The following is a 20446-nucleotide window of genomic DNA, read 5'->3' on the forward strand; positions in this document are numbered from 1 at the left end:
GTATATTCTCAGAAGCATTCTCGGACTTTCCATAATTAAGAAGGTTTCGCATACCTGATGCACAATACGTCTGTCCTTTCAACCGTGTTTCATACACCAAACAAATGAACAACTGCTTAGGCTTTACCAGCCTGTTAATTAGGGGGCCCCCTTAAAAGTCTTAACCCACCCAATGGTGGCAAACATGAAGCGAAATGGCGTCTATATAAGCTCGACAACTAGCTCGGAGATCACATTCCCAATTCGACTATCGAACAGAACGGTTGAAAGTTCTTGACGCTTCGAAGTTCTTGACGTTTGAAAATTCTCGACGTTCGAAAGTTCTTCGTGTTTGGAAGCGCTTCGCGATTGAAAGCGTCCTTATACATCTTCACCACACTTGGAGCAGTAAGTATTTTATTTCCTTCAAATCGTTTCTTCCACTGATTTTTCAAACAATTTGTTTGAAATTATTCATTTTATTTCTTTATTTATTATTTATTTATTTTTTATTTACCTATCTTAATTTTATTTTTCCAGATTCTTCTTCGCATTTGCAAGTACTTCGAGTTCGAAAGTTCTTCACGTTTGGAAGCGCTTCGCGATTGAAAGCGTCCTTATACATCTTCACCACACTTGGAGCAGTAAGTATTTTATTTCCTTCAAATCGTTTCTTCCACTGATTTTTCAAACAATTTGTTTGAAATTATTTATTTTATTTCTTTATTTATTATTTATTTATTTTTTATTTACCTATCTTAATTTTATTTTTCCAGATCGTGCCTTATAACAAAACGATGGGAGAGTGCCCGCTTGGTTACAATAGCTTGCACATCAGAACACAATCTCGAGACAGTTTACCACCGAATTACGTTATGGTGAGCTTTATTTGCCCATGTGGTGAATTCATCTCGGAATTTGGCCTGCATCGCTACCTTTTATACCATCTGACGGGAAGGACGGGACGAAGATCAGGCAGCCCAGCAGCACGTCCATATCTCCAGTTGCTCACCAGGTTGCAAGCAGAAGCAATTCTGGGGCGTCGCAGGAATACGAATGAAGATGAACAAGAAAAAGAAGAAGGAGAAGAAGAAGTAGAATACTCTCCTGATCGCTAAACTAATTAGACTTGGGAACTACTTTATATGGGAACTACTACCCACTTTACTTGGGAACTGTAAATAGATGTTGTGTATAACAGGCTCATCACACATAAGTTGTATTGTACATTATAGTAAATAAATTTTATACTTCTACTTAAAAGATAGATTCTAAATTTTTCTTTATCCCTTCTATCCCTTCAATTCCAATTTATCATATAATAGATTATAACTTCTGTCCAGTTTGTTAAAATTTCTTTAACAACTTCTGCGCTTCCTGTTTAGCATCTCGATCATCTTCGTTCTTTGCAGGATAATCAAGGGATATTTTTAAATATTTCGTAGCTAGCTCTTTTTGATTTAATTTTAAGTGGCTTTTTCCCAACATTAATAAATTTTGACTATAGAAATTGGGATCAATTTCCTCTGCAGTTTCAAAATATTTTAGAGCTTCCTCGAATGATGAAGATGGCGGTTCTCCAAATATTACAGATGCAATTTTTCTTTGATACCATGTTAAATCAGCAACTTGATAGCACCAAGTACCAAGCATGTACATAAGTGTTGGTTCTTTTGGATTTAGTTCCATTGCTCTCTGCGACATTAAACATATTCGATACAATTGCTTGACATTGTGTCAGGGAATGAAATATTTATAAGTATATATATGTCGGATCAGGATTCGAATCTTGGGCGCGCGACGACTCCTCACGTGGACCAGCCATCGTCTCACAAAGCCGAGACCCCACTTACACGCATATACAGGTCTATCACTAAGCCTAACAAACAACAAGTACAACTAATAATAAGTCTAACAAACACCAAGCCTAATGAATAACACGATCTACGAATAATTAAATTAAACAATACTATTAGCAATGTTTGAGTTCAAACGAATCCACGGTCACCGGGACAACTCCTTACCAAGCGAAACCAACTTAGACGCAAATGCGATCGTCGAAAACGCTCGATGTATCACTCTCCAAGGCAATCGCAAGAATGCCAGCCTCGTGGAGATTTTTCTCCCTGTACGATTGCATTTTGTTTTCTATCCCCGTTTGGAAGCATCGAGAAGGTTCCAAACGCCGTTGCTAGGCACACTCGTTGGAAGCATCGAGAGAGTTCCAAACGCCGTTGCTAGGCAGTTTCTGCCTGGAGTTTTGGTTACTAAATACAATGTATGTCCCATTGCATCGGCACCTCCGAGGCAACATCACACGTGGCTCGGCCCGCTCTCGAGGCCGCATGCCGCCACAACCACACTTCTCGGAAAACACATACAACCACTCCAGACCTCCGTTAGATAAAACATCCATCCCGTGACCGTGGCTACGTTCAGCGGCCGATTGTCACCTCGAACCCAATCTCGCTTATTACAAATCTTAAACAATTACAACTATAATAAAATCTAGGCTAAGGTACTAGAGGATGTTCCCAAAATTTCCAAGGAAGGGCTTCGGCTTTCCTTTCATCTCCGACACGGCCATCCTGACTATCACACGTCCTCGGGTGTACCTTCGTCAACAAAACAAAAGGAAACAAGATTAGTGTCATTGTGATTAGCATTCAAAGTGCCAGTTGCATTCTGCGTGCTTTCAGTCGGGTCGTAATGACATGACGGACCATTCTCGATTTCACACCCAAATGGGTCTCATCCTTCGAATCGCACATACTCTCAAAGTTCGTTACATAACCAGCTTCGTAACACGATCGCTGTCAACACTAGACCGCCTCCAGCCTCGTGACATTGTCACTGTCGGTACTAGACCAGCTCCAGCTTCGTGACATCGTCGCTGTCGGTACTAGACCAGCTCCAAATCCGTGACATTGTCGCTGTCGGTACTAGACCAGCTCCAACCTCGTGACATTGTCGCTATCGGTACTAAACCAGCTCCAACCTCGTGGCATTGTCGCTGTCGGTACTAAACCGGCTCCCAGCTTCGTGACATCGTCGCTGTCGGTACTAAACCGGCTCCCAGCTTCGTGACATCGTCGCTGTCGGTACTAAACCGGCTCCCAGCTTCGTGACATCGTCGCTGTCGGTACTAAACCGGCTCCCAGCTTCGTGACATCGTCGCTGTCGGTACTAAACCGGCTCCCAGCTTCGTGACATCGTCACTCCCAGTGCCTGACCGCACTGAACTCCGTCCCATGGCCGCACCTGGGCTCATATAATTCTACGATCCTCTGGGATCGGGGTACTCACATCGCCATGGTCACTGTTCTCGTCATCACAACAGACATCCAACTCCGCAGGGATGCGACTATCCGGCATTTTCCTTAACCTGTCATGACTGTACTTGTATGACCTTTTCCCATCCAGTGTTTTCAAGGTATATCGGTCTCCTTCCAGGACCTCCGATATCACAAACGGACCCCTGAATTTTGGATCCAATTTTGTCTGGTTCCTTTCTTCATTTTGGCGTAGTACCAAATCACCAGGATTAAACCTAACTACTTTAGCTTTGGTTTTATCGAATCTCTCTTTGTCATACCTAGCACTAGTTTCCATCTCTTTTATTGCCTGTTGTCTTACACTAGAGATATCTATTTCTTTTTCCTCGATGTTATCAGGTAGTAATAAGTCATACGGTCTTGCTGCTCTACCAATCAATAACTCTAAAGGACTCGATTTGGTTACGCGGTTGATGGTGCAATTCAAAGCCAATTGCATCTCCCCGATCGCGTCTTGCCATGAACGCCCGGTCGTTTCTACCGTTGTGAACATATTTTTTAACGTGCTCATAACACGTTCTACTTGCCCATTGGCCCTACTTGCACCGGTCGCGATCAAATGAACTTTGATTTGTTTGCTTGCACAGAATTCTTGAAACTCCCGGCCCGTGAAACATCTACCCTGATCTGCTATTATCCGACAGGGACTACCGAACAAAAACACGGCGGACTTAAGTGCCTTGATAACGCTGAGCGAATCCAATTTGCGTGTGTGATATAAGTGCACGAATTTCGTAAAGGCATCGATCAAGACGACGATATACTCTTTCGAGTCATTCTTGCCACTCAGCTTGCCCGTTATGTCCATATGCACCGTATGCCACGGTATGCCGGTCTTAGGTATAGGATGCAGTTCAGCCTGTATTTTACCTGAACTAGCCTTCGAAACTCTACAAGCATGGCAGTTCTCGACAAACTTGCGAACATACTTCGCCATTCCCTCGAACCAATAATACTCATAGAGCTTCTCGAGCGTTTTATCCCATCCTAAGTGCATAATTGACTGATGCACATGGTTGATGACGGACCATCTAAAACCTCTCGGAACAATGGGTAAGCAAAGGGTTCTGCCCTTTCGTTGTACTTTACGGTAAAGTGTACCGGATCGCAGTTCGTAGGTATTCGCGATATCTTCCGCGAGCTCTTCGTTCTGTAATTTATTAACGATTTCGGAGATTTGCGGATCGCGACGTTGTTCCGCTAATAGCCAGTCTTCGGAGATCTCGGCCAGATTAATCTCTTTCTCTGCGACCTTGTCTATCATACGGCGATTCAAGTCTACGGGGTTTCGCGAAAAGAAATCTACGTGGGCCATTCGTTTACCCTCTCGATACATGATGTCAAAATCGAATGTTTGCAAATAAGCCCACCACCTATAAACCCGGTCGTTTAAGTTTACTTTGTTGCTGGAGGCTTTCAAAGAATTACAGTCCGTAACTACTAAGAATTTCCGTCCATGTAAGTAGTGTCGGAAATGCTTAACGGCGCTTACTACTGCTAGTGTCTCCAGTTCGTACGAATGATACCTAGATTCCGCGGGACTGGTCCTTTTACTATAATATTCGATGACTCTGTTTTCCTTTTCGACTCTATGCATTAAAATAGCTCCATACCCCTCCGAACTAGCGTCGGTATGTAGCTCTATGGGACGATTGGGATCAAATATCATTAACACCGGCGCGTCGGTCAGAACGGAAATTATCTGTTGTCTTATCTTTTCGTGCCTGTCCGTCCAAGTTATGTGCTTGTTACTAGAAGTGAGTGCGTACAAGGGTTTCATCACTTGCGAAAATTTAGGAATAAATTTTCGGAAGTAAGAGGCCAAACCTATAAACTGCCTAAGCTGTGTGACGGTCGACGGTGCAGGTAAAGAATTCAAAGCTTGTATTTTTCCCGGGTTTGGACGAACTTCTCCGTTACGAATTACATATCCCAAATAAAGTACCGACGTCTTCAGAAAAGAACATTTAGCGAAATTGAAAGAAAATCCGGCGTTTACGAGAGTGTTTAGTACAGTGTGCAACCTTTCTAGAGCTTGATCTATTGAGTCGGCGATTATTAGAACGTCGTCCAAATAAACAACGACATACGAATAAGCGAGGTCGCCTAAGGCCTTGAAAATGGCTCTCTGGAAACGGCTGGTGCATTTTTCAACCCAAACGGCATCGTCACGTATTCGTATCGACCGTCGGGGGTAACGAACGCAGTATATTCCGTCGAGTTAGGGTGAATGGGAATCTGGTGAAATCCGCTAGCCATGTCCAGGCTAATGAAGTATCTCGCACTCTGCAATCTCGCGATTTGGTCAGCAATAAGGAGTAAGGGATACCGATCCGCGACCGTATTTTTATTCAGCGCTCAAAAGTCTACGCACAATCTGTCTGAGCCGTCCTTCTTCTTCACGAGTATTATAGGGCTCGCGAACGGCGAATTACTAGGTTTTACAATTTGTGCTTTAATTAATTCGTCTATCCTCTCGCGTACTATTCTTCGCTCTTCCACGCTAAGCCTGTAAGGGCTTCTCTGCACGGTGACGTTGGGATCGATTAGCCGTATTTCCAACTGGCCCGTACTGACGCGAGTACGCGGGAAACCCGTAATGAATGATTCTTTAAATTTTTCGAGAACAGAGATTAATCGATCTTTATAGTTACCGATCACATCAGTGTCAACCTCGTTAATGTTGACCGCATCTTCCGCGACTTTACCACAAGCGTTAACGACCTTTGTTTTACAAATAACGAGGCTATCTTGCGCGATATTTACGTCGAATCCCTGGCTCAAAATCTCGCGACCAATCATGATGTCGTATTTTAGGTAATCGTCAGCAAGGACATGAAAAACTATCTCCAATGTAAGATCGTTAATACGAACAGTGGACAAAATCTGAAGTGTACTCTTAATACAAGTATTCCCGATCCCCCGCATCACTACCACATCGGTTATTCTTTTACCCGAAAATTTCGAGGCTAGGGACTCTTTGATTAACGAACACTCGGCCCCAGAATCAAAGTAAAATGGATACGACTCACCCAGATGGCTTAATCTACCAGCCGGAGCTTCTACTACACAGGAGTCGATCCGGCGTTCGTCAATGGAATCGTAGTTTCTTTTCCGCGATGATGGGCAATTAAGCGCGATATGTCCCTCCTCGTGGCATTTGAAGCAGGTCACCTTCGACGATGCGGCTGGTCGTTTTTCCTTCGGGTTTCGTATATCCTGCTCCTTCCCCGTTTGTGTTTGCAGGCGACACTCCGTTCTCCTATGTCCGTGAGCACCACAGCGGTAGCACTTAATCCGAGGAACTGATAGCCTGCTGCGTTTAGCTTCAGGTTCCGTTAGTGAATTTCTTGGCGAAAATGTCGGCTGATCGTTGTAAGGGAGAATCCTCATTTCATCATGAAATTGGTCCTCGAAAGTAACGCACTCTCTTGCATCGGGTGGTCTTTCAAAATCAGATCAGCATGAGAGCACCACGCGGATGGATCGGCGCCCGCGCCTTCGGGGTCAAAACGTGGTAACGTTGCATCCTTAGATTCCGTACTCGGTCGTTGCTCCCCCGGTTTGTGCGCTAGCGTCTGAATTAACTCGCGCATAAGGTCCATTTGCTCTTGTAGCACTTTAAACGGTTCTGATCCCACTTCTGATGTCGGATCAGGATTCGAATCTTGGGCGCGCGACGACTCCTCACGTGGACCAGCCATCGTCTCACAAAGCCGAGACCCCACTTACACGCATATACAGGTCTATCACTAAGCCTAACAAACAACAAGTACAACTAATAATAAGTCTAACAAACACCAAGCCTAATGAATAACACGATCTACGAATAATTAAATTAAACAATACTATTAGCAATGTTTGAGTTCAAACGAATCCACGGTCACCGGGACAACTCCTTACCAAGCGAAACCAACTTAGACGCAAATGCGATCGTCGAAAACGCTCGATGTATCACTCTCCAAGGCAATCGCAAGAATGCCAGCCTCGTGGAGATTTTTCTCCCTGTACGATTGCATTTTGTTTTCTATCCCCGTTTGGAAGCATCGAGAAGGTTCCAAACGCCGTTGCTAGGCACACTCGTTGGAAGCATCGAGAGAGTTCCAAACGCCGTTGCTAGGCAGTTTCTGCCTGGAGTTTTGGTTACTAAATACAATGTATGTCCCATTGCATCGGCACCTCCGAGGCAACATCACACGTGGCTCGGCCCGCTCTCGAGGCCGCATGCCGCCACAACCACACTTCTCGGAAAACACATACAACCACTCCAGACCTCCGTTAGATAAAACATCCATCCCGTGACCGTGGCTACGTTCAGCGGCCGATTGTCACCTCGAACCCAATCTCGCTTATTACAAATCTTAAACAATTACAACTATAATAAAATCTAGGCTAAGGTACTAGAGGATGTTCCCAAAATTTCCAAGGAAGGGCTTCGGCTTTCCTTTCATCTCCGACATATATATATATATATATATATATATGTCGGAGATGAAAGAACAGCGGAGCCTTTGGAATTTTGGATAATCCCGCAACATTGTAACCTAGAGTCTACTATAGCTGTAATTGAACAATTGTAGTTATTCAACCCGATTGTAATTGTTCGAGAGTCGTGATAATGAGCTTGGGCTCGAGGCGACAGTCAGTCGCCGAACGTAGCCGCGGTCACGGGATGAACGTTTTGCCTAACAAGGTATGGAGTAATTCTATAGCTCTCCTTAAAAGAAATATTCGGGGCGACACGAGACAATAAACATTCCAACGGTTTCTGTCCCGTGGCTCGCCACGTGCAGACCCTATTCTTCGAGTAAGATGATTGCCAGATGTCGATGCGTCTCCGCAGGACATGTTCGGCTAGCCCGAGAGCCCGTTATAAATCTTAAGGTTTAGTTAACTAAAGTCCTTCAAACAGACAAACAGTCTTTGTCCCAACTACGGGAAGATAGGGGAGACATATTTTTCAACTAGTGGCGTCTCCCACTAGCAACTTTCCCTCGAGGGCGGCTAACATCCTTTTCTAACCACCGATATGGAGATTGACCAATTAGCAGCAACGCCAATTTCCCTTACTTTCTGAACGAAGGCTTTTCTCGACGAATCCGATGATCTCGTGTCCTTAGACACACCCCATTATAGTTTTCCTCTGTGGCATCATCGGGACAGGAAAGGCATTCTCGTTCGCGATCTCAATGATGAGAGGAGTAACCCTTTACGACCAGTGAATATCACGCATCCGACTTAGATTTTGTGAGTACGTTCATCTATCATCCCGTCGACCGCGGATTCGTTATTGAACCTAGGATCATTGTCATTAGTTTCTCGAGTGCCTAACTACCACGGTTACTTGTCCGGCTCTATAATAATCGTATTTGCACTAGCCGATGTCTTCTCTATTGCACAACGACAACGTGTAACCCAAACGAAGATTCGTTTCACGCCCCTAACCCTAATTCTAATGTCCGCTCCGACATATATATATATATACATATTAATATATTATCATGAAATATACCAGCATATGTTTCTTAATATTATATGACTCTTTTATTTGTGCTTTTACTCCTTCATAAAGAGTCTTAGAATTAAGAAGAATCGATGCCCATTTGTGTGCAGCGCAATTATCCTCTTTTATCTCAAGTGCTTCAAGTATTAAATCATAAGCTTCGAAAATTAATTTCTTTCCATCCACTTCACTCACAATTTTAGACAATTGATACATTGCTCTACACAAACGCCATATAATTTCAATATCACCGCTATCCTATAAAAATATTTAATTTTATTATCTACATTTATAAGTGATATACATAATGTCATTACTTTATAATTTATTAGAAGGTCATGTATTTCCTGGTATTGTTCTTGCTCGTATAATGCATCGGCTTTTGCTATTAGAACTTCTTTTGTAGTTATGATTGCTTCGTTGTCACCTCTCTCTTTTGTAAGACCCCAAATACCCATAGCAGTGAACGACTATATGGTACATAATTTTGTTGTTAACATGTACTGATTGCTGCTCTAATAATGAAAACTAATTGAATAATTTTGTATAATATATTAAAATTTATAGATCTGTGGCGGCACGGGCCACGGAACTTTTCAACGGCTCCGGATGCAAAGCGCGACGCCGCCAAAGCGCAACACCGACGTGCCCAATGTACCATCGATATCTTCACACTCTTTCCGCCGAATTCTCGGAAGAGCATACACGTGCCAGCACTGGCGGCACATCTAATGAATGCACGCTAGTGGGGAATATCGATGGGCTACGAAGGGAAGAATCTGCGCGATCCGAAACAAAAGCAGAGTCAGTCTGTCTTACGCCATTAAATGTGTAACTCCTCGATACTATTTGCATAGCAAAGCGTCGAATGATCTCTCGGTGTCTATCGTTATTTGTTAGTTGTTACCAGTTGTGTGTTAAGTGTAATTGTTAATTGTTAATTGTTAACTCTGATTGTTGATTAGTTCTAAATAAACTATTGTTCGTTAAAAACACCAAGAGTAGTTCCTTACGCACCTATCACCATACCACCTCAAACTGTTGACCCCGACGTGATTTAACGTGACATTTAGTGAAAGAGGTGACCGTGATAGTGCTATCGTTTTTAACCACCGATTTTGAGTGCACCGCGACGATGGAAAGTAATACACAGGGAACCATAGCCAGCCAGGTGATCAGCATGTCTCCACTGCTGCCCACGAACACGGCGGCATAGTTTGCCCTTCTTGAGAGACAATTCGAGGCAGCGCGAATTACGGAAGACACCATTAAGTACGTTACGCTGGCAAAATGCCTCAACGATCAACAGCTCCAGGACGTGGAAGACCTGATGACGAAACTTCCAGACATCGGACGCAACGAGAAATTAAAACATGCGCTCATTCGCAAATTATCCGATACGGACGCGACCCGGATAAAGAAGTTGGTGGAAAGCGAGGAGATGGGAGATAGAAAGCCATCCCAGTTTTATCAACATTTAAGAAAACTCTCCAGCCCCTCCACGCCCGATGATTTTACCCTCACGCTGTGGAGGAACCGATTACCCGCCCGCATCAGGCGTATCCTCGCGGCAGTCGACGATTCGGACCCAAAAAGGTTATTGCGGCAGGCGGACCTGATCGCTGAAGAATTCACGGAGGATTTTCAGCGCACCGCCCGAGTAACGGCAGTAATGGACCCACCAGCGCAAAACGCTGGAGTATACGAACCAATGGCCGCCGCAATCAACGTGTTGAGCGAGCGAATATCACAGTTGCAGGCACAGATGAACGCGTTGAGCATCATTAATCATCGTCGACCACGATCACGATCACGCTCGCGTTCGCGATACCACCGACGTTCGCGCTCGCGAGATCGGCCACGGCAAGACGATCTGTATTTTTATCATGCAAAGTTCGGAGAACGCGCGAGGAGCTGTCGTTTCCCATGCACGTGGAAGTCGGGAAACGAGACCAGCCGCCCGTAGACGCGGCAGACGACGACGGCCTGAGATCCCGCCGCATCTTCGTTACGGACAAGGGAACGAAGATCTCTTTCCTCGTAGACACCGGCGCCGACATCAGCGTATACCCCCGCAGTAAAATCCATAGGCACGTCAAGAAAAACTCGTACGAACTATTCGCGGCCAACGGGACTCGCATCGCAACGTATGGTACCACTGCGATTGGCCTTAACCTGTCCCTAAGACGAGCCTTCAAGTGGAACTTCGTAATTGCCGACGTTCAAACGCCTATCATAGGCGTAGATTTTTTAAGCCATTACGGGTTGCTCGTGGACCCGCGAAACAAACGACTCCTCGACACGACAACCCAATTATCATCAAGGGGATATGCTGCCACGACGGAAGAAATATCCATCAAAACCGTAATCGGCGAATCGGTCTACCATCGACTTTTGGCGGAGTTTCCGGATCTAACTCGTCCACCGGCCTTCGGACGAGAGAAAATCCGACACAGTGTGGTACACCATATTGAAGCCACACCCGGGCCACCCGTCTACAGTAAACCTCGACGTCTCGCACCGGATCGTCTCAAGCAAGTCAAGGCGGATTTTGCAGCAATGATCGAGCAAGGAGTGATGCGGCCATCGAAGAGTCCATGGGCATCACCCCTGCATGTCGTCCCAAAGAAGGACGGAAGTCTACGACCATGCGGCGACTATCGTGCGTTGAACGCTCGCACCATACCCGACAGGTACTCCCCACCACACATCGAAGATATCGCGCAACATCTGTACGGTAAGCGTGTCTACTCAAAAATCGACCTTGTCCGCGCTTACCACCAAATCCCGTTCGCGCCAGAAGACGTTAAGAAAACCGCGATCACGACACCTTTCGGACTTTTCGAAGCAACCAACATGATGTTTGGGCTTCGAAACGCCGCGCAAACGTGTCAAAGATTCGTTGACGAAATTACCCGTGGTCTAGACTTCGTGTTCGCTTACATAGACGATTTCTTAATCGCATCCGAAACCGAAGAACAGCATCGCGAACACCTTCGGATTTTGTTTGAACGCTTAAACGAGTATGGCGTAGTCATCAACCCAGTAAAGTGCGAATTCGGTGTGAACGAAATCACATTCTTGGGACACACCGTAAACGCCGACGGGATAAAGCCGCTAGCCGAACGCGTCGACGCTATTGTAGAAGTACCGCTCCCCGGGACCGTTAAAGCACTACGCAGGTACCTCGGTATGATTAATTTCTACCGACGTTTCATACCGGGGGCCGCAAAAATTTTTCAACCCCTAAACGACCTATTAAAAGGAGGAAAAAAGGGCAACGCGCCCATCAAATGGACAGAGCAATCCGAAGCTAGCTACCGCGAGTCGAAACGCGCCCTCGGTAACGCCACGATGTTAGCGCATCCGATACCTGGCGCACCTGTTAGCCTCGCGGTAGACGCATCCGACTATGCAATAGGAGCGGTCCTCCAGCAACGCGTCAACGACTCTTGGCAGCCGTTAGGTTTTCTTACCAAACCGTTGAACTCCGCGCAGCGAAAGTACAGCGCGTACGACCGCGAATTACTCGCTATGTACACTGCGGTAAAGCGATTTCGACACGCCATAGAAGGGAGAAATTTTATAATTTTCACCGATCATAAACCCCTTACATATGCGTTCAACCAAGATCCTGATAAGTGTTCGCCGCGACAATTCCGGCAACTAGATTACATCGGACAATTCACCACCGACATAAGATATATCAAGGGGTTAGACAATAACGTTGCCGACGCTCTGTCACGCATCGAAGCGATAGGAAAGTCTGTGGACCATCGAGCTCTCGCCGCCGCGCAAGAAGCCGACAAAGAACTAAGCAACATCGTCAACTCCGGTACATCCGCGCTACGGTTAAAGAAAATACGTTTCCCCGATCACGACGTAGAAATATATTGCGACGTATCGGGTGACTTTGTACGACCGTACGTACCGAAATCCTTGCGGCGCGACGTATTTAATTCGCTCCATGGACTTTCCCATCCAGGGATACGTGCCACTCAAAACCTGGTGACGACGCGTTTCGTCTGGCCGTCCATAAACAAGGACTCCCGAAATTGGACACGACAATGTATCCCGTGTCAACAATGTAAAGTCACCAGGCACGTATCCTCACCCGTCGGAACATTCGGAGAATTAGCGGGCCGTTTCGAACACTTACACATAGACATTATCGTGATGCCATATTCAAAAGGCTACCGATATTGTCTAACGTGTATCGACCGTTTTTCGCGTTGGCCCGAAGCCATTCCCATCGCCGACATGGAGGCGGCAATCGTCGCTTCGGCTCTCCTTTCCACGTGGATATCTCGTTTCGGCGTGCCTTTAAAAATAACGACCGATCAAGTACGCCAGTTCGAGTCGAACCTATTTAACGAACTATGCCGGTTGCTCGGCATCAGACATTTGCGCACGACAGCCTATCACCCCGCGTCCAACGGGATGGTAGAGCGCCTGCACCGACAACTAAAAGCAGCAATCAAATGCCACGATACGAGCAACTGGGTGGATATCTTGCCGATAGTTCTATTAGGCATACGAACAGCTATTAAAGAGGACCTAAACGCGACGGCAGCCGAAATGGTTTATGGCACCGGCATACGATTGCCGGCAGAATTTTTTGTACCGACTAAACAACAGGCCAATTCGGAATTCGCAAGTCGCCTAAAAGACCGAATAGGAAAAATCAGGCCTCATCCAATTACGCGACACGGCGAAAGGAGAACCTTCGTGTTCCGCGACCTCGAAACATCGCCTTATGTATTTCTGCGTCGCGACGCCATCGGAGACCGCTTACAACCACCCTACGACGGGCCGTATCAGGTTATAGAGCGAGGAAAAAAGACCTTCACTATTAAAATAAATAATAAAAACGTAATAGTGTCCATAGACCGATTGAAACCCGCATTTCTATTTAACGATAATATTGAACACCATAGCACGGAAAAGCGCAATGTAACGATACCGCCTGGTGCCCGAAACGAACAAAGCGAAGGGGACTCAAGTGTTCATCACACCACACGCGCGGGCAGGAGAGTTCGATTTCCTGATTGGTTTCAGGCGGGTCTCGGATAGGCGTTAGGAGCCGGCGAGCGTGCACCCTTGCCTGTAACATTTATATATTTTTCATTTATATAGCGTTATCACTGGTAAGGGGGTACTGTAGCGGCACGGGCCATGGAACTTTTCAACGGCTCCGGATGCAAAGCGCGACGCCGCCAAAGCGCAACACCGACGTGCCCAATGTACCATCGATATCTTCACACTCTTTCCGCCGAATTCTCGGAAGAGCATACACGTGCCAGCACTGGCGGCACATCTAATGAATGCACGCTAGTGGGGAATATCGATGGGCTACGAAGGGAAGAATCTGCGCGATCCGAAACAAAAGCAGAGTCAGTCTGTCTTACGCCATTAAATGTGTAACTCCTCGGTACTATTTGCATAGCAAAGCGTCGAATGATCTCTCGGTGTCTATCGTTATTTGTTAGTTGTTACCAGTTGTGTGTTAAGTGTAATTGTTAATTGTTAATTGTTAACTCTGATTGTTGATTAGTTCTAAATAAACTATTGTTCGTTAAAAACACCAAGAGTAGTTCCTTACGCACCTATCACCATACCACCTCAAACTGGTGACCCCGACGTGATTTAACGTGACATTTAGTGAAAGAGGTGACCGTGATAGTGCTATCGTTTTTAACCACCGATTTTGAGTGCACCGCGACGATGGAAAGTAATACACAGGGAACCATAGCCAGCCAGGTGATCAGCATGTCTCCACTGCTGCCCACGAACACGGCGGCATGGTTTGCCCTTCTTGAGAGACAATTCGAGGCAGCGCGAATTACGGAAGACACCATTAAGTACGTTACGCTGGCAAAATGCCTCAACGATCAACAGCTCCAGGACGTGGAAGACCTGATGACGAACCTTCCAGACATCGGACGCAACGAGAAATTAAAACATGCGCTCATTCGCAAATTATCCGATACGGACGCGACCCGGATAAAGAAGTTGGTGGAAAGCGAGGAGATGGGAGATAGAAAGCCATCCCAGTTTTATCAACATTTAAGAAAACTCTCCAGCCCCTCCACGCCCGATGATTTTACCCTCACGCTGTGGAGGAACCGATTACCCGCCCGCATCAGGCGTATCCTCGCGGCAGTCGACGATTCGGACCCAAAAAGGTTATTGCGGCAGGCGGACCTGATCGCTGAAGAATTCACGGAGGATTTTCAGCGCACCGCCCGAGTAACGGCAGTAATGGACCCACCAGCGCAAAACGCTGGAGTATACGAACCAATGGCCGCCGCAATCAACGTGTTGAGCGAGCGAATATCACAGTTGCAGGCACAGATGAACGCGTTGAGCATCATTAATCATCGTCGACCACGATCACGATCACGCTCGCGTTCGCGATACCACCGACGTTCGCGCTCGCGAGATCGGCCACGGCAAGACGATCTGTGTTTTTATCATGCAAAGTTCGGAGAACGCGCGAGGAGCTGTCGTTTCCCATGCACGTGGAAGTCGGGAAACGAGACCAGCCGCCCGTAGACGCGGCAGACGACGACGGCCTGAGATCCCGCCGCATCTTCGTTACGGACAAGGGAACGAAGATCTCTTTCCTCGTAGACACCGGCGCCGACATCAGCGTATACCCCCGCAGTAAAATCCATAGGCACGTCAAGAAAAACTCGTACGAACTATTCGCGGCCAACGGGACTCGCATCGCAACGTATGGTACCACTGCGATTGGCCTTAACCTGTCCCTAAGACGAGCCTTCAAGTGGAACTTCGTAATTGCCGACGTTCAAACGCCTATCATAGGCGTAGATTTTTTAAGCCATTACGGGTTGCTCGTGGACCCGCGAAACAAACGACTCCTCGACACGACAACCCAATTATCATCAAGGGGATATGCTGCCACGACGGAAGAAATATCCATCAAAACCGTAATCGGCGAATCGGTCTACCATCGACTTTTGGCGGAGTTTCCGGATCTAACTCGTCCACCGGCCTTCGGACGAGAGAAAATCCGACACAGTGTGGTACACCATATTGAAGCCACACCCGGGCCACCCGTCTACAGTAAACCTCGACGTCTCGCACCGGATCGTCTCAAGCAAGTCAAGGCGGATTTTGCAGCAATGATCGAGCAAGGAGTGATGCGGCCATCGAAGAGTCCATGGGCATCACCCCTGCATGTCGTCCCAAAGAAGGACGGAAGTCTACGACCATGCGGCGACTATCGTGCGTTGAACGCTCGCACCATACCCGACAGGTACTCCCCACCACACATCGAAGATATCGCGCAACATCTGTACGGTAAGCGTGTCTACTCAAAAATCGACCTTGTCCGCGCTTACCACCAAATCCCGTTCGCGCCAGAAGACGTTAAGAAAACCGCGATCACGACACCTTTCGGACTTTTCGAAGCAACCAACATGATGTTTGGGCTTCGAAACGCCGCGCAAACGTGTCAAAGATTCGTTGACGAAATTACCCGTGGTCTAGACTTCGTGTTCGCTTACATAGACGATTTCTTAATCGCATCCGAAACCGAAGAACAGCATCGCGAACACCTTCGGATTTTGTTTGAACGCTTAAACGAGTATGGCGTAGTCATCAACCCAGTAAAGTGCGAATTCGGTGTGAACGAAATCACATTCTTGGGACACACCGTAAACGCCGACGGGATAAAGCCGCTAGCCGAACGCGTCGACGCTATTGTAGAAGTACCGCTCCCCGGGACCGTTAAAGCACTACGCAGGTACCTCGGTATGATTAATTTCTACCGACGTTTCATACCGGGGGCCGCAAAAATTTTTCAACCCCTAAACGACCTATTAAAAGGAGGAAAAAAGGGCAACGCGCCCATCAAATGGACAGAGCAATCCGAAGCTAGCTACCGCGAGTCGAAACGCGCCCTCGGTAACGCCACGATGTTAGCGCATCCGATACCTGGCGCACCTGTTAGCCTCGCGGTAGACGCATCCGACTATGCAATAGGAGCGGTCCTCCAGCAACGCGTCAACGACTCTTGGCAGCCGTTAGGTTTTCTTACCAAACCGTTGAACTCCGCGCAGCGAAAGTACAGCGCGTACGACCGCGAATTACTCGCTATGTACACTGCGGTAAAGCGATTTCGATACGCCATAGAAGGGAGAAATTTTATAATTTTCACCGATCATAAACCCCTTACATATGCGTTCAACCAAGATCCTGATAAGTGTTCGCCGCGACAATTCCGGCAACTAGATTACATCGGACAATTCACCACCGACATAAGATATATCAAGGGGTTAGACAATAACGTTGCCGACGCTCTGTCACGCATCGAAGCGATAGGAAAGTCTGTGGACCATCGAGCTCTCGCCGCCGCGCAAGAAGCCGACAAAGAACTAAGCAACATCGTCAACTCCGGTACATCCGCGCTACGGTTAAAGAAAATACGTTTCCCCGATCACGACGTAGAAATATATTGCGACGTATCGGGTGACTTTGTACGACCGTACGTACCGAAATCCTTGCGGCGCGACGTATTTAATTCGCTCCATGGACTTTCCCATCCAGGGATACGTGCCACTCAAAACCTGGTGACGACGCGTTTCGTCTGGCCGTCCATAAACAAGGACTCCCGAAATTGGACACGACAATGTATCCCGTGTCAACAATGTAAAGTCACCAGGCACGTATCCTCACCCGTCGGAACATTCGGAGAATTAGCGGGCCGTTTCGAACACTTACACATAGACATTATCGTGATGCCATATTCAAAAGGCTACCGATATTGTCTAACGTGTATCGACCGTTTTTCGCGTTGGCCCGAAGCCATTCCCATCGCCGACATGGAGGCGGCAATCGTCGCTTCGGCTCTCCTTTCCACGTGGATATCTCGTTTCGGCGTGCCTTTAAAAATAACGACCGATCAAGGACGCCAGTTCGAGTCGAACCTATTTAACGAACTATGCCGGTTGCTCGGCATCAGACATTTGCGCACGACAGCCTATCACCCCGCGTCCAACGGGATGGTAGAGCGCCTGCACCGACAACTAAAAGCAGCAATCAAATGCCACGATACGAGCAACTGGGTGGATATCTTGCCGATAGTTCTATTAGGCATACGAACAGCTATTAAAGAGGACCTAAACGCGACGGCAGCCGAAATGGTTTATGGCACCGGCATACGATTGCCGGCAGAATTTTTTGTACCGACTAAACAACAGGCCAATTCGGAATTCGCAAGTCGCCTAAAAGACCGAATAGGAAAAATCAGGCCTCATCCAATTACGCGACACGGCGAAAGGAGAACCTTCGTGTTCCGCGACCTCGAAACATCGCCTTATGTATTTCTGCGTCGCGACGCCATCGGAGACCCCTTACAACCACCCTACGACGGGCCGTATCAGGTTATAGAGCGAGGAAAAAAGACCTTCACTATTAAAATATATAATAAAAACGTAATAGTGTCCATAGACCGATTGAAACCCGCATTTCTATTTAACGATAATATTGAACACCATAGCACGGAAAAGCGCAATGTAACGATACCGTGCCCGAAACGAACAAAGCGAAGGGGACTCAAGTGTTCATCACACCACACGCGCGGGCAGGAGAGTTCGATTTCCTGATTGGTTTCAGGCGGGTCTCGGATAGGCGTTAGGAGCCGGCGAGCGTGCACCCTTGCCTGTAACATTTATATATTTTTCATTTATATAGCGTTATCACTGGTAAGGGGGTACTGTAGCGGCACGGGCCATGGAACTTTTCAACGGCTCCGGATGCAAAGCGCGACGCCGCCAAAGCGCAACACCGACGTGCCCAATGTACCATCGATATCTTCACACCCTCTCCGCCGAATTCTCGGAAGAGCATACACGTGCCAGCACTGGCGGCACATCTAATGAATGCACGCTAGTGGGGGATATCGATGGGCTACGAAGGGAAGAATCTGCGCGATCCGAAACAAAAGGGCAGGCAGTCTGTCTTACGCCATTAAATGTGTAACTCCTCGGTACTATTTGCATAGCAACGCGTCGAATGATCTCTCGGTGTCTATCGTTATTTGTTAGTTGTTACCTGTTGTCTGTTAAGTGTAATTGTTAGTTGTTAATTGTTAACTCTGAATGTTGATTAGTTCTAATTAAACTATTGTTCGTTAAAAACACCAAGAGTAGTTCCTTACGCACCTATCACCATACCACCTCAGATGATTAATATTAACATTACACTTACAATTTGCAAGCGGTTAGATTATCAAGTTAAAGCTAATATCGACTAAAATTAGAAAATTTCTCTGGTTGCAACGAAGTTTAAAAATCTTATGCAATAATAGAAAAGTAATAAAAAATAAAATCGTGCTTAGATATAATTCCAAACCTTTGAAATGTGTGGATTGAAATCTTCTATGAATAAGCGTTCTTTGTAATACTTTTATATCTCTGATAACGAATAACGCTCTCCGTAACGACATATTAAATTATAGTATTTACAGAAAAAAATAAAAAATTTGTACAATATACAACGTGTTCAGATTTGATTAATTATGACAGATGTAATTCTGACAGCAAAATTAGAAAATTCCACGTCAGATGAGAATCGAATAAAGTACACAAACATTAACAGCATTGACAGATTCGATACTGAAAACTCGATATTTTCAATTCGATTTATCGTAAAGATGTTGTGTGCGCGCGCGTGTGTGTGTCTTCATCTATTTTCTGTTACTGTCTGATACGATCAAATACGATCAATTATATAAAATATGTCGGAGAGAACTTTAGAATTAGGGTTAGGGGCGTGAAACGAATCTTCGTTTGGGTTACACGTTGTCGTTATGCAATAGAGAAGACATTGACTAGTGCAAATACGATTATTATAGAGCCGGACAAGTAACCGTGGTAGTTAGGCACTCGAGAAACTAATGACAATGATCCTAGGTTCAATAACGAATCCGCGGTCGACGGGATGATAGATGAACGTACTCACAAAATCTAAGTCGGATGCGTGATATTCACTGGTCGTAAAGGGTTACTCCTTTCATCAGTGAGATCGCGAACGAGAATGCCTTTCCCGTCCCGATGATGCCACAGAGGAAAACTATAATGGGTTGTGTCTAAGGATACGAGATCATCGGATTCGTCGAGAAAAGCCTTCGTTCAGGAAGTAAGGGAAATTGACGTTGCTGCTAATTGGTCAATCTCCATATCGGTGGTTAGAAAAAGATGCCAGCCGCCTTCGAGGGAAAGTTGCTAGTGGGAGACGCCGCTCGTTGAAAAATATGTCTCCCCTATCTTCCCGTAGTTGGGACAAAGACTGTCTGTCTGTTCGAAGGACTTTAGTTAACTAAACCTTAAGATTTATAACGGGCCCTCGGGCTAGCCGAACATGTACTGCGGAGACGCATCGACATCTGGCAATCATCTTACTCGAAGAATAGGGTCTGCGTGTGGCGAGCCACGGGACAGAAACCGTTGGAATGTTTACTGTCGCGTGTCGCCAGGAATATTTCCTTTAAGGAGAGCTATAGAATTACTCCATACCTTTGCTAGGCAAAGCGTTCATCCCGTGACCGCGGCTACGTTCGGCGACTGACTGTCGCCTCGAGCCCAAGCTCATTATCACAACT

General features: G+C 46.4%; 1 protein-coding gene across 1 annotated transcript; it reads right to left on the reverse strand.

Moving 5' to 3' along the window:
* Positions 1 to 1174: 1174 nt before the first annotated feature.
* LOC117213006 (regulator of microtubule dynamics protein 1-like) lies at positions 1175 to 9290 on the reverse strand. Its single transcript, XM_033458215.1, has 3 exons — positions 9135 to 9290; positions 8827 to 9075; positions 1175 to 1674 (listed from the first exon to the last, which is right to left on the reverse strand). Exons 1-3 carry the CDS (start codon positions 9273 to 9275, stop codon positions 1327 to 1329), a joined length of 738 nt encoding a protein of 245 aa, XP_033314106.1. The 5' UTR covers positions 9276 to 9290; the 3' UTR covers positions 1175 to 1326.
* Between the last annotated feature and the right edge of the window lie 11156 nt (positions 9291 to 20446).

Source organism: Bombus bifarius, unplaced genomic scaffold (assembly GCF_011952205.1).
Source record: "Bombus bifarius isolate JDL3187 unplaced genomic scaffold, Bbif_JDL3187 scf7180000008441_frag, whole genome shotgun sequence".
In the NCBI taxonomy this organism is placed as follows: Eukaryota; Metazoa; Arthropoda; class Insecta; order Hymenoptera; family Apidae; genus Bombus; species Bombus bifarius.